At 64.6% G+C, this 13,584-nt stretch overlaps 2 protein-coding genes across 2 annotated transcripts; one reads left to right on the forward strand and one right to left on the reverse strand.

The window, feature by feature from the left end:
• The first annotated feature begins 336 nt into the window (after positions 1-336).
• TMEM179 (transmembrane protein 179) lies at positions 337-5,330 on the forward strand. Its single transcript, XM_087813685.1, has 4 exons — positions 337-641; positions 3,097-3,234; positions 4,596-4,674; positions 5,151-5,330. Exons 1-4 carry the CDS (start codon positions 337-339, stop codon positions 5,328-5,330), a joined length of 702 nt encoding a protein of 233 aa, XP_087669811.1.
• Positions 5,331-8,684: 3,354 nt separating this feature from the next.
• On the reverse strand, positions 8,685-10,620 carry C1H14orf180 (chromosome 1 C14orf180 homolog). The gene is made up of 4 exons (XM_016219689.2): positions 10,510-10,620; positions 10,247-10,376; positions 9,186-9,221; positions 8,685-8,887 (listed from the first exon to the last, which is right to left on the reverse strand). Exons 1-4 carry the CDS (start codon positions 10,618-10,620, stop codon positions 8,685-8,687), a joined length of 480 nt encoding a protein of 159 aa, XP_016075175.2.
• Between the last annotated feature and the right edge of the window lie 2,964 nt (positions 10,621-13,584).

Below are 13,584 nucleotides of genomic sequence, written 5' to 3' on the forward strand. Positions count from 1 at the left end.
GGCCCAGGCGAGGCCCACACAGGCGGCTACTAGTCCCGCTGGTGGCGCAGAGCGTCGGGTCTGGATAGACCGTCCCCTCTCCGGGTTTCCATCCCGCTTCTCCCTCCCGGCGCTCTTTTGCCCCCGTGGCCCCCAGGCCGGGGCCGTGCGCTCCCGCCGCCCTCCGGCCCGGGAGCTGTCCGCGGTGCTGACCGCGGGCGCGGCGCGTGCGGGGCCGCTGCGCACGCATCCCGGGCGGGGCGCGCAGGACCCGCCGGCGCCGCCACTGCGCAGCCTCCCGCGCGCGGCCCGGGCCCGCGACTCCTCCGGCGACTCGGGCGGCCCGCGGGCCGGGCCATGGCGCTCAGCCGCTTCCTCTTGGCGCAGTGCGCCTGCTACTCCCTGGCCTTCCTGTTCAGCTTCGTGGCGGTGGTGCCGCTGTCCGAGAACGGCCGCGACTTCCGCGGCCGCTGCCTGCTCTTCACCGAGGGCATGTGGCTCAGCGCCAACCTCACGGTGCAGGAGCGCGAGCGCTTCACGGTGCAGGAGTGGGGCCCGCCGGCCGCCTGCCGCTTCAGCCTGCTCGCCAGCCTCCTCTCGCTGCTGCTGGGCGCCGCGCACGCCTGGCGCACGCTGTTCTTCCTCTGCAAGGGGCACGAGGGGTAAGTGGGCGCCCGGGGGCCGCCCGGCCCGACGGACGCAGCCCTCGCCCCCGCACGGCGCCCCTCCCGCGCCCCCAGCGCCCCCGGGCTCTCCTCTCCCCCGGAGCTCGGAGGCCCGAAAATGTCAGTCCTGGGCCAGGCGCACTCGCGCGCACGCTGCCCTTTGTCTACCCGCGGAGCCCAGGGCCCTGACGCGCACCCGTTCTCCTTAGGAAGCCAGTGCGTCTCTCCCCAAATGCGCATCACCTGCCGCTTCCGGGCATTTCCTCCTCCCCCATCCCCCACCCCCCCTGCCCCGCGTGTGCGTGTGGCTCCGTCATCCGAGCTCACCTGGCCGCCCTCCCCGGCTCCGCGCGCTCGTCAGCACCGCGGACAGCGCCACGCCCGCTCGGGCCCTGCGCTCCGGCCTAGGCCCGGCGCCTGCGACACTGGGGAGTCCTCCCCGCATCCCCTTTGTCCTGGGGAGGCTGGTGGTGCGGGAGGGTCTGGAGGGAAGCCCCTGGAGGTCTTGGCTGGGGATGTGAGGGCGGAGCAGGTGTGCAAGGGCCCTGCTTTGTCCTCACAAGCCTCTCTCCCTCTGGGCCTCCATCGGCCTCACCTGCTGTCCTGGTCCTATTTTGGCAGCAAGTGGGATGCGGTTCACCTGGGAGTGGGGAGAGACACCTGGAGGAGGGGTGCAATCCTAGCAACCCACGTGCATGGTTTCCCGGGGCGGCTGTAACAAAGGCCACCTGCTCTCACGGTTCCGGAGGCCAGAGGTCCAACACCAAGGTGTGGGCAGTGCTGGTTCCCTCTGAGGGAGACTCCTTCCCTGACTCTTTCTAGCTTCTGGAGGCTGTTCCTTGGCTCAGGGTTTTATCACTCCAATCTCTGTGTCTGTCTTCACGTGGCCTCTTCTGCCTGTCTCTTATATTCTTATTTTATTTTTTTTAATTTTTATTCTTTAAAATGTATCTTTATTGATTTCAGAGAGAGGAAGGGAGAGGGAGAGAGAGATAGAAACACCAATCATGAGAGAGTCATTGATGGGTTGCCTCCTGCATGCCCCCAACTGGGGATCAAGCCCACAACCCGGGCATGTGCCCTGACTGGGAATCAAACCCTGACCTCCTGGTTCATGGGTAGATGCTCAGCCACTGAGCCAAATCGGCCGGGGCTCTTATATTCCTATAGGGACACTGCTCATTGGATCTAGAGCCCACCCTAACTCCAGGATGCCCTCATTGGGAGATCTTTAGCTTAATGACATCTGTAAAGACTCTGTTTCCAAATAAGGTCACATTCAAAGGTACCAGGGGTGAGGACTTGGACACATGTTACTGGGGACACGATTCAGCCCACTACACTAAGGTTCTGGATTTGGGGTCTGCAGGAGGTCACGTGTCAGCTGGGGGAGCCTCCCGGTGCTGTGGGGCTGGGGCTCTGCCTGGGGCTGGTGCCGGCTGTCTGCTCATGGAGGGTGTGTCCCTGTGCAGAGTGGGGGCCTGACAGCTGGTGCCCAGGACTGTGAGGGGCGGCTCTGTGTACGGGGCACCCTGGCTTCAGACTGAAGGAATGAGTGCGTGGATCTGGCACCTGTGGCTTCCGGGGGGCTCGCTGTTCCAGGGCAGATGGATGGGCTGAGGGTGAGCCTCGGGCCAGGGGGCCTGGGCAGCTGTGCCGAGCTGAGCCCTGTGAGCATCCAGGTGGCGGCGGTTTGTGATTGACGGCTGGGGAGCGCCGGGTTAAAACGACCCATCTGCCTGCCCCAGCCTCCCAGGGCTTCCCGGGATGCTGTCACCATGGAGACGGCACATCCAGGCAGGGCACCCTGAGAGGCTGCGGGGAAAGGATGGTTAACCCTGTGTGTGCGAGCTCCCGTCCTGACCGCTGCCCTGGCCAGGCCTAGGGGGAAGGGGAGGGGAGGCTGGGGCCAAGTGAGGCTCTGGACACCCCCAATTCTTCCAAAATCTGTAGAGTGGGGCAGGCTCCATGGAAACCTGTGTAAGCATCCCGGTGGGGCAGTGCCCATGGGGACCCTGGAAGCCCTGGCTACTCGGGCAGTGCAACCTGGCCCTGAGCGAGATCCATCCTCACGGCCCCGCCTCCTGAGTCTCCTGCCCACCTGGTCACAGCTCGGCCTTTAGGTTTCAGTGGGGACGTAAGAGCGGGTCTAGCGGCAACCCCCTAGCACAGGTCCAGACCAGCCACACTGATGGCCCTGTGGGTAACGGCTTGAAGGAGGCCCCATCTTTTTGGCATGTGTGCTGGGATCCGGGTAGACTCGGGCTGAGGGTTGGCCCTACATTCCCGGAAAACAGTGGTGACCAAGGTTCCCAATCCTGGGTCTCTGAGAGGACAGGATGGGCAGCCTGGGGCCAGCACAAGGGGCTGGAGGGTGAGGGAAGTGGCCCCTGGATGGGCAGAAACCCAGGGGTGGTGCGCGGTGACCCACTCTCTCCTCTCCCCCCCGCAGCTCCTTCCTCTACGCCTTCCTGAACCTGCTGGTCAGCGCCTTCATTGTCTTCCTCATCTTCATCGCCAGCACCATCGTGAGCGTGGGCTTCACCATGTGGTGCGACGCTGTCACCGAGAAGGGCACTGTGCCCCACAGGTGCGCCCCTGGCCTGCCCCCTGCTCCCTGGATGGCCTCCTCATGTATGAGTCCTGTCCTGAGCCCGAAGCTTAGCTCATCCCACCCGTGCACACCTGCCCGCTCCTCCTCTGGGACCTGCCCCTGGACGTCAACACCCCCTTCCCAGATAGGGGGCCTGTGGCTCCACTCAGAGCAGGGCCCCACACGCCCTGGGGTGGCTCTGGGGGGGGTGGCCCAGGAGGTCAGAGCATCCAGCTGCCCTGTCAAGTCTGGCATGTAGTTGTATCACGGGACCTGACAGGATGGGCTCCAGGTCCTGGAAGCCGGGGTGTGGCCACGCAGCAGAGGCAGAGGCCCAGGGGGGTGTGTCAATGGGGGCTGTGTCCTGGAGGCTTTGGAAGGTGGTGGGGGCGGTGAAGAGTAGGAGCAGCGGCTTCCGGGCTGAGCAGATTGGGGACAAAGGACTTCGGGGCCAGAGTGGCCACCCTGGGCCCTGAGCCGGGTGCAGTGTCTGATGTGGGGGTGGCCCTGATTGGAGCACGGTGACTGCCTGACCCTCAGAGGGGGCAATGCCCAGTGCCCCAGGCCAGGACCCTGGGAAGGCAGACTCTCGGGTCCCCTCTTCCAGAGGCTCCAGGTTCTTTAAGCAAAATCAGACCTGGATCCTCACATATGAGATGGACGAAAGGGCCAACCTGAGGGGCACCTCATCTCCTCACCCTGTGCCCACACCCTGGGGCCTAGTGGCCTGTGTAGCAGCCGGGGAAACACACCAGGGGACGGTTTGAGCATCCTGGGTGGGCGGCTCCGTCGGGCTCCATGCCCAGGCAGCTCCTCCATGGTGGGTGGAGTCTTGCCCACCCTGAGCTGAGCTCTGCCTGCTGGGTCCCCCAGGCTACCCCCTTTCTCTCCTTCCGAAAGCCCTCAGAGCAGGGGGCCCCCAGGCCTGGCCTTGGGCTTCTCCAGAAAGATGCCTCAGCTCTCTTCCCTCACTAATACCAACTCCAGCGCTTCACCCCCACCCCCAGCGCCCTCCAGGGAGAGCCTGGGCCTCTTTCTGGGCTTCATGCTCCTGTTAATGTGTCCTGATGTCTCAGAAGGCTATGGGCCTGGAGCCCACGCCTCGTTCACCCCGGGCTGAAGCCAAGCCCGGCCCAGCCGGCCCACTGATGGGTTTGTAGGCATCACTCAAGCCTGTGGTTTACCTGCCAGCCCCTGTATTAGCGGGCAGTGGGGTCCAGGGACAGAGTCTCTAGGCCGGAGTCTGTGTGGCATTAGGGTCCCGTCTGCTCCACCTTGAGGACATGGGGTGATGCCCGCTGCTTTCTGTGCTTGGTGGCCTGGCAGTCACCTGCCCCCGCTGCGTGTTGCCATTTCAGCTGCGAAGAGCTCCAGGACATCGACTTGGAGCTGAACGTGGACAACTCTGCCTTCTATGACCAATTTGCCGTCGCCCAGGTAGGCGGGCCTCTGGGTGGGCGGGGCCTCCGGGTGGGCGTGACCCCCAGGTGGGCGTGACCCCAGAGTGGGCGGGGCCTCCCGGTGGGTGGGGCCCCCGGGTGGGCGTGGTCCGGTGGGTGCGGCTCCTGGGTAGGTGGGGTTCCAGGCAGAAAGCGGAGGCCTGCCCTGCGGTGCCCTGCCCTGCCCCGCCCCGCCCCGCCCCGCCCCGCCCCGCCCCGCCCCGCCCTCCCCTGCCCTGCCCTCCCCTGCCCTGCCCTCCCCTGCCCTCCCCTCCAGGAGACCGCGGTGGGCTCGGCCCTGCCTCGTCCCTGCCTCGTCCCTGCCTCGTCCCTGCCTCGTCCCTTCCCCGTCCTTTCCCAGTCCCTTCCCAGCAGGTCCCCTCCTCTTCCCAGGGCCGGGTGCGCGGGTGGGCGCAGGGCGCGGGGCGCGCGTCTGGCCGCCCCCTGACGCCGCCCTCCTCCCGCCCGCTGTAGTTCGGCCTCTGGGCCTCGTGGCTGGCCTGGCTGGCCATCACCGTGCTGGCCTTCCTCAAAGTCTACCACAACTACCGCCAGGAGGACCTGCTGGACAGCCTGGTCCACGAGAAGGAGCTGCTGCTGGCGCGCCCGGGCCCCCGCGCCTCCGTCCAGGAGGAAAAGAGCGCGGTCATCTAGGCGGCCCCGGGCGCCCCCACCGCCTGTGGCGCACGCCCCGCGCTGGGGGAGCAGCGGGGGGTCTGCCTGGGCCCCCACAGGGCCCCACAGCCTTGCGTGTCCCCCCGGCACTGAGTGTCGTGAGTGACCCCGCTCACCCGGGCGCCCCATTCCCACTGTACTGGGCGGGGGCTGGCTCTCCCTGAGGGCTGCACAGAGGACCTGGGGCCCCTGGGACCTGCCCAGGGAGACCCGGCTGGCGAGGCGGGTGGGAGGGCGCCCACCCTCTCAGACCCCTCTGGCCATTGGGTCCAGCCTCCGCCCCTGCCCAGGTGTCATTCTGTTCACGATCCTGTGGCAGCACCGTGTCCCCAGAGTGACCCCACCAGCCCACAATGGCCACATGTCACCTTGTCAATTGTTCCTGAGTGGTGCATGGGACAAGAACCCTGTGCGTGACCTGGGAGCAGGGGTGAGTGCAGGAAGGACCTCAGGTGTGTCCCTGCCTTCTGACCCTGGGCAGCCCCCCCAGGACTGCGTCCCCTCTGTTCCCGCTGCATGGCCCCCAGGTGTCCAGCCCTGTTCTCGGTGACGGTCGTTTGGCCTGAGCTCAGGTGGTGGCTGTGTGGATGTCCCGGGGAGCATCCCATGTGGGTGTCCTGGGCAGCTGCAGTGCCTGGGTGGGGGTGGAGAGCGCCTTGTGGCCTGGCCCCGGCCTTTGTCTCACTGCATGTGGGCTGGGCCTGAGCTGGTGGGAGGGAAAGACCAGGTACCATGCAGGAGTCTGTGTGCGTGTGAGGGTGTGAACGTGGGTGTGATACTAGTGTACATGTGAGAGTGCATGTGCACAAGTGTGCTCATACACAACTTGTGTGAGTGTATGCGTGTGAGCATGTGAGTGTGCATGAGGGTGGTGCACATGTAGAAGTGTGTGAGCATGTGTGTACACACATGTGAGTGTATGCATGTGAGCATGCGAGTGAGTGTGCACGAGGGTGGTGCACATGTAGAAGTGTGTGAGCATGCGTGTACACACATGTGAGTGTATGCATGTGAGCATGTGAGTGAGTGTGCATGAGGGTGGTGCACATGTACAAGTGTGTGAGCATGCGTGTACACACGTGAGTGTGTGCATGTGAGCGTGCGTGTGCGTGCATGGGAAGGGGTGGGCCGAGACCAGGACAAGTGTGGACACGTAGTGCTCTGGCAGTTCCTCTGCACCTCCATCCACTGGGGAGCCTGGTGCCCCGGTGCCCTGGTGCCCAGGGGGTTGCCTTCCCATCGAAGACCCAGAGGGCACGGCGCTGCCCACACAGGGCATGTGGAGCAACCCCTCAAGGGGTTCCCTGGCCCCCCCACCTACATACCGTCCTCTGTATCCTGTCTAGGAGGGGGCACCCGGGGTGTGAGAGCACCCCGCCCCTGGCTCTCTAAGCAACATTGGCTTCCTGAGCTGCCACGCGTGCGCCAAAGCTTGTTTCGCTGCTGCTCCCCACCCTCGGGGGAGGAAGACCCCGCTCCCCACGTCCGTGTCTCTCACTGCCAGTGACGGGTTTGGTCTCCCAGGCGAGGGGCACGGGGCCTGCAGAGGCCCTGGATCTGGGCCTGGATCGAGGTGCTGGAGGGGTCCATGGGCCGGGAGGTGAGGGGAGGCCACTCCTCATGATGCTCCTGTGCTAGCTGGGGCCAGGTGAGAGGGTCCTGGCATTACAGAGGTGCCCTGGGCCCAGAGCCCAGTGGGGTTCCAAGCAGAGCAGCGGATTTCTGGGGGGAAGGGTTTTGACGGAACCTGAGGCCCCCAAGCAGACCTGGTCTTGCCCTGGCCCAGCCAGCCAGCCCTCATCCGCCAGCTGTGGGGACCCTTGCCAGCCCCTGTGGCCCCTCATCTGTCGCTGGCAGAAGGTGGGTGGCTCTGCCTCCGTCCCCCCAGCAGCCAGCTGGGCTAGAAGGGGGAGCAGGGCCTTCTGGAGCCTGAGGGTCCACCAGAGCTTCGGGTCTGCCCTGTGGACTCTATGAACCGGTCGGGGCAGCCCCTCGATCAGGGTTGCAGAGACTTGCGTCCGCTCACTGCCGATCACCGCAGAACAGGCCGGCTGCCCCGGCACCTTGACATCCAGGCCTTGGGGCTTCCAGGAAAGGGGCAGCTGGGCCCCGGAAGAGGTGATGGGACAGGAGCCATGTGCCCTTGCAGTGGTCAGGGGAGGGCCCTCCTGGGGTGGACGGAAGGGCAGGTGGGGCTCCTGACGTGGGGCCACCCACCGCTTCTCCCTGCTGTTTGACAATGAACATCCGTGTTTTAATTCTACTTCTGGCTAAACTGAAAGTAAAGATTCTTAAACTTAAATGCATTTATTTCTCAAATTCAAAATAAAAACACATACCAAGCCCTCCTAGGTGGCTGTGTTTCAGCCCCCCTTTCAGAGTTTCATCCACTTGTCACCAAGGGTCAAAACCGCCTTTGTGCTGCTCCTGGGGTTCACCCCGAGCCCCTCCCCCGCATCTGCACAGGCCCTGGGGGGCCCAGCCCACTGCGCCCGGTGGGCTCCTGAGGCTGAAGACAGAGGGTCCGGTCATTTTTCAGGCTGATTGTGTCCGCCCGGAGCTGTTTTTCCCCAGAAACGATGGTGTCACAGTCTGTGGGCTGCAGAGCCAGCACATCTGCCGTAGTCTCCGCAGTGACCAGCCCTCGGCCGCGAGGACGGGCTGCCTTGTCCCTCCCTGCAGGTGCGTCCCCAGATAGGACAGGGCTGCACAGGCTGAGCCCGGGGACTATGCTTGCCGTGAGCTTGGGCAGGTGACCCGACCTCTCTGAATCTCAGTTTCCTCATCTGGAATATGGGGTGACAGTCTGCCCATTTCTTCAGGGGGTGTGGTGAGATGAGGTGAAGTCCTGGGGGGCTGGACTGGTGTGCAGTCGGGGGGACTATGATGCTGAGGGCCCCTGAGGACCAGGTGTGGGTCCACCTTTAGGCCACAGGTCCCTCTCTGTTGGGCCTCCTGCTATGGGATCCCCAAATTATGAAACCAGGAGGGGCCCTGGAGATGCTGAGATGAAGGCTCAGTGTCCCCACCTCTGCTCTGGCCACTGATGTGAATCCTATACAGATGGGTCCCCATGTCTCTCTCTGGGTGAGAGCCCCAGGGGAGAGATTTTAGTAGGGGCCCCTTTTCCTAATGGAGCTTCTGCCTCCCAGTGGACCCCGGCCTGTGACACAGGAGAGGCTGTGCTGACAGGAGTGGGCCTCGGACCCCGTGTCTGACCTGAACCCCTGGGGGCCCGGCCTACAACCCCCTTAGTCCCGGGTTCACCCTACGCTGCTCCAGCCCCTCCCTGGGCCCTGCCCGCCCTGCCCGCCGGGCTGGGGCCTGGTGCCCTCAGAGCTGCAGGAAGCAGTGCCAGCAGGTGAGCAGCGCGTGCCGCAGGCGCAGGGCGAGGAGGAGCAGCCGGGCCCGGAGGTCCTCAAGGGCCAGCGCGATGGGCTTGTCCCGGCCGCAGTACAGGCCCAGCACCAGCACCAGCAGCACACACACCGTCAGCCGCAGGAGCAGGGAGCCGCGGGGCCTGGGCCGGTGTGGCGCTGGGGCGGACGGGCAGGTGAGCCCAGCCCGAAGCCCCTACCCCAGGAGCACCCAGGGCTCCCTCCTCCCCGCGGGGCTGTGGAGGCTGCAGAGAGGGCAGGGCTGGCACCCTGGCTCTGCCTGTGGGGTGGGGTCCCTGCGGTGACTCCATTGCCCCATGGGGTGTGGAGGTCCCCCCATCCTTTCCCGGGCCTCTGGGGGAATGTCCAAGGGTGGCCTGGGGCCGGGGCCGCTCTGGGCACTGCATGTGGGGTGTTGAGGGCCCCTGGGGAAGGCAGGGGGGGGATCAGAACTCACCTTTGGTGGTGGGTGTGGGCTCCCTGCCGGCGATGTCTGGGGAGGAGAGGAGAGTGGGCTCAGGCAGTGAGGGCCCCCTGCTGGGGGCACCCCAGTGCTGCTCATCTCACTCCGCCCACCCAAAGGACCCACACTACCCCGCTTTACAGATGAGAGGTCCAGGCCACCCCCACCCCCCTACCAGCCAGTCTGCCTGGCACCACCCAGGATCTGCCAGGCCTTGCTGCTTCACCCCAAGACCCTGGGTACTGCTCTCAGTCTGTGGGAGTGAGGGCAGGGTGACCCCCAGGCAGTCTGGGGGGCTACAGGGGTGGTGGGCCCTGGGAAACAGGAGCAGGCACCTGGAGAGGGCCAGGCAGGGCCCCCACCCCCATTCACCCCCATAGCCCACTAGGAGACCCCAGACTGACTCTGGCTTGTCTGGGCCCTGATTCCCCATCTGTAGAGTCTCTGCTTCCTCCCTGGCTGGGGGAGTGTGAGGAGCGGCTTCTCTGTGGGGCCAAGGGCTGAACCCCAGAGGGTGGTGGCGGCGGGAGGGGTGGGGGGAGTTCCTGCTGAAGGGCCACTGGGGAGATGCTGTGTTGTCCGGGCAGTGACTTTTACCCACAACTTGTTGGGACTCACGAAGCACTTTTCTTGGGGGGCTGTGGCAGGCAGAATCTAAGAAGTCCCCCGATTCCCACCCCCAGTGTCCTCGCCTTTGTGCCATCCCCTCCGCTTGGTGGAGGGGCTGCCACTCATTTCTGCCCAACAGAATGTGTCTAAGGGGGTGGGCTCCTGCTGATGAAGGCCCCCTGTCGACTCTGAGTCAATTCAGAGGGAGATTCGCTTGGGTGGGTCTGACCTAATCAGGTGAGCGCTTTAGAAAAGGGCCTGATGGTGGTCAGAGAGCAGCAGCCACGAGCCTCGAAGGTGTAGCTGCTGTGGGTTCTACAGCTGCAAGGAAATCAATTCTGCAAATGACCCGGTGAGCCTGGAAGAGGCCTTGAGCCTCAGAAGAGACCTGAGCTGAGGACCCCCCCCACGGAACCCCAGGCCGGCTGGCCCTGTGCCCCTCTTACAGTGGACGGCCACCTCCAAGGGCTCACGGAACCTCACACGCCTCGAGGTCCTCTGTAGCCCGGGCCTGGGGCCACGGCGCTCTGGCTGGCTTCGTCTCAGGATGGAGGGGGGGCACTTCCTGTCGCCCTCCTGGGGAGAGGGTGGGGAGCAGGTGGAAGTGAGCCCCCCCACCCCCCTTGGACAAGGTGAGGGAGCTGAGCACGAGGCCACTGGAAGGGAGGGCAGAGCCTGGACGCTCGTGCCCGCCCAGGGCCCGCCTTACCCGCCCTGGCCTGGGCGCTGGCGCGCCCGGAGCGGGCTCCGCATTCTCCCTGGTCGGCTGTCGCGTCTCTGGCCGGGAGTCGGGGCTCAAGGCTCGCCCCGCCGTCCTCATTTACTGTGACATGGTCCTAGGGGGAACACAGGCAGCATTTTTGCACAAGCGACACACACGGGGATGAAGCGAAAGGGGGGGACTATCCCCAGGGAGCTGCCCCTCCCGCTGGCACCCCGTTCCGGCCTCAGCCTTAGCGCCTGCCGGTTGCTCCGAGGCCGCGCGGCCCTGGCCGCTGCCCGGGTAGGGCCTGTGCTCGGGGAGCCTGCGCTTTATCATTGTCACCTGCAGGGCCTGGGGTCACAGGTAAGGCTGCGGGAAGCATCTCTGCCCGCCTGCCCCGACTCCGCAGCCCCTGATTGCGGCCAGGCTCCTGGGCGCCCCTTTCTCTTCTCGCAGCCCCTCTGGGGTGAATGTCCTTTCACACCCTTTGAAGGGTCCTTGACTTTTGAGGCTTCCCCCGGCCCTGCTCGGGGTGCAGACCCTGCCGGGCACCCGTGCAGGTGTAGGTGGAGGGGGCCAGGCACTGACCATCCGTCCTGTGGGTGCCCTGGGCGGTGATGGGCTCACACCCTCAGTGCACATGTGGGAAGTGGAGGCCCGAGGCGGCTGGGGCTGCCTCTGGGGGTGCACGGGGAGCTGCAGGGCAGGGCGGGTTGGGGGAGGGGTGTGTGACTCAGGCCCCCCGGCTCTCTTCACCTGGGAGACAGCAGGGGGCTGGGCCCGCTGGCCCCTCGGCAGGCATAAATCTCCGACCAGCAGCACACCCTTGAACGATGTCAGTGCAGACCCGCCTGGACCGTGGCGATTATTTCAAAAGGAAACAATTTTCTCCTATCGCAGCATCAGGTTTTTTATTGCAAATAGAGTTGTGGCAGGAGCCACTAGCCCAGGGAGAAGGTGGCAGGAGGGAGGCCGCTGAGCTTAAGGACCTGCTCTCACAGAGGGTGGCCTGCGGGCCAGTGGCTCAGCAGTGGGGCTGCAGCTGAGGCCACCACCGGCCCAAAGGCTGGGGCTCGGTCCCCAGGGGGACCTTTCTGATGAGGCAACAGGCTTGGGGATGCTTGGGACTGGCCGAGCCACACAGGGACCTGGAGGGCTGGACCCTTGGTGGCCCTGCCAGCAGCACCCAGAGGTGGAACCCTACTGTGCACAGGGCCCCCGGGGCTCCCGGATTCCCATGTCTGCCCCAGGGGTGGTAGGACAGCAATGTGTAGGTGTGTACACACGTATGAGCACATGTGTGTTTGTGCATGTGAGTGTGCACGTGAGGAAGTGTCTGTGTATGTGCATGCGTGTGAGTGTGTACACATGTGAGACTGTGTGTCATGTGTGTGATTGTGCCTTCATGCACCTGTGTGCATAAAGGTGTGCAGGGTGTGCACATGTGTGTGCATGTAAGTGTGCTTGGTGTGCATGCGTGTACATGAAAGTGCGCTGAGTGCATGTATGTGCACATGTGCATGTAAGTGTGCTGGGTGTGCACGTGTGTGCGCATGTGCATGTGTGTGCATGTAAGTGTGTTCTCAGCACTGCCCCCGGCCTGTCCCCCACATGCCTCAGCTGGCCCAGTGCCTCCCTCCAGGGCTGGATGCTAGAGGGCGGGGCCCTGCACGGGAGAGGAGTCCTCAGGGCCTCTGGCAGGGAACATGTGTAACTCGAGTGCCCTCTGCTCTGAGGCCAGCTTGTGACAGATGGATGATAACGGGTGGAAAATAGCTCCAGGCCCAGGGCCTACAGAGTGTCATCCCCGCACCCGCCTGGCCTGGGGAGGGCACCCCTCTCTGAGGGCACACCCCCTCTCATCTCTGGGGTGGACAGGGAGCTCTGACTTCTGAACCCTTTCTGGGAGCAGAGGTCTGGCCAAGGCCATGCATCCACAAGACCCTGGGCAGTCTGAGGGGTTTGGCCTAATGCCCCCCTCCTTTGGCTCAAAGCCTTTGGAGATGGTGATGGCACCCAGCAGCCCCACCAAGGCTCTCTTTCCAGCCCAGCTCTGCACCCACCAGTCCCCAGGGGTGCACGAAGCAGGCTGGGCCTGCTCTCACCTGCTTCAGTACCTTGGGTAATGCCATGCCCTGGGGCCCAGCCACCTCTCCTGCCACCCACCCAGCCATATTGCTCTGTAATACCACCCACTGGGCTTCCTTCCTCCTCTTGGGCCAGGCTGTCACCTTTGTGCCCCCAACCCACGTGCTCTGTCCGACCTGGGCCTGCCCCCCCCAGCCTGCTGGCATGTCTCTGTCCTCACTGAGGGTTCTTCTGAGACTCCAGTGCAGTGCTCGCCCTGCAAGGGGAGGGGTCCTTCTTTGGCTCTAGCCCTGTGGCTGGCGCCTGGCTCAGTACCCATACAACTCCTAGTCACCCCTCAAACCCTGTACTGTGCACGTCCACCCAAGAGGACGTCAGGCACAGGGGGCGAGGAGCTTGCAGAAGCAATGGGTCCCACAGAGCCCCGCCCAAGCCCCCCTGCTGTCCTGTCGCCAGTGACACCTACTCCAGGGGCCCCTGGTCTGGTAGCAGTGGGAGAACCAGGCCAGGACCTTGACCAGAGAGTCTGGAGCTCATGGGCCCCCCACTCCCATCCCACATAGACACACATACACACACTCCCCCCCAACATGCAAACACACAAACATGTACACATACCCCCCACATACACACTCACCCCCCACACCCGTACCTATACACATGCATGCACACACCACATACATACACTCACACGCGTGCTGCCCAGGCCCACCTGGGCTCCTACAGGTGCCAAGCCTCCGCGGGAGCTCGCCCACCTGCCGGCCCTCGATCACGGCGATCAGAGCCTCAAGCAGAGTGGACACCGGAGCTGCCGTGGCTCACAAGCCAGCTGAGAAGATTCCATTACAGCCAAGGGAGAGCGGCCCGAGTGGCCCGAGGCCCGGACACCTCGTCGCCTCTGGACAGTCCAGCCCTGCAGGAGGCCCTCACCATGGGGCTCGGTGGCTCTGGGGGGCATTGCATCTCCAGAGGTCAAGCATTTGTCCTGGGCAG

This window comes from Miniopterus natalensis, chromosome 1 (genome assembly GCF_054644295.1).
Source record: "Miniopterus natalensis isolate mMinNat1 chromosome 1, mMinNat1.hap1, whole genome shotgun sequence".
Taxonomy (NCBI): domain Eukaryota; kingdom Metazoa; phylum Chordata; class Mammalia; order Chiroptera; family Miniopteridae; genus Miniopterus; species Miniopterus natalensis.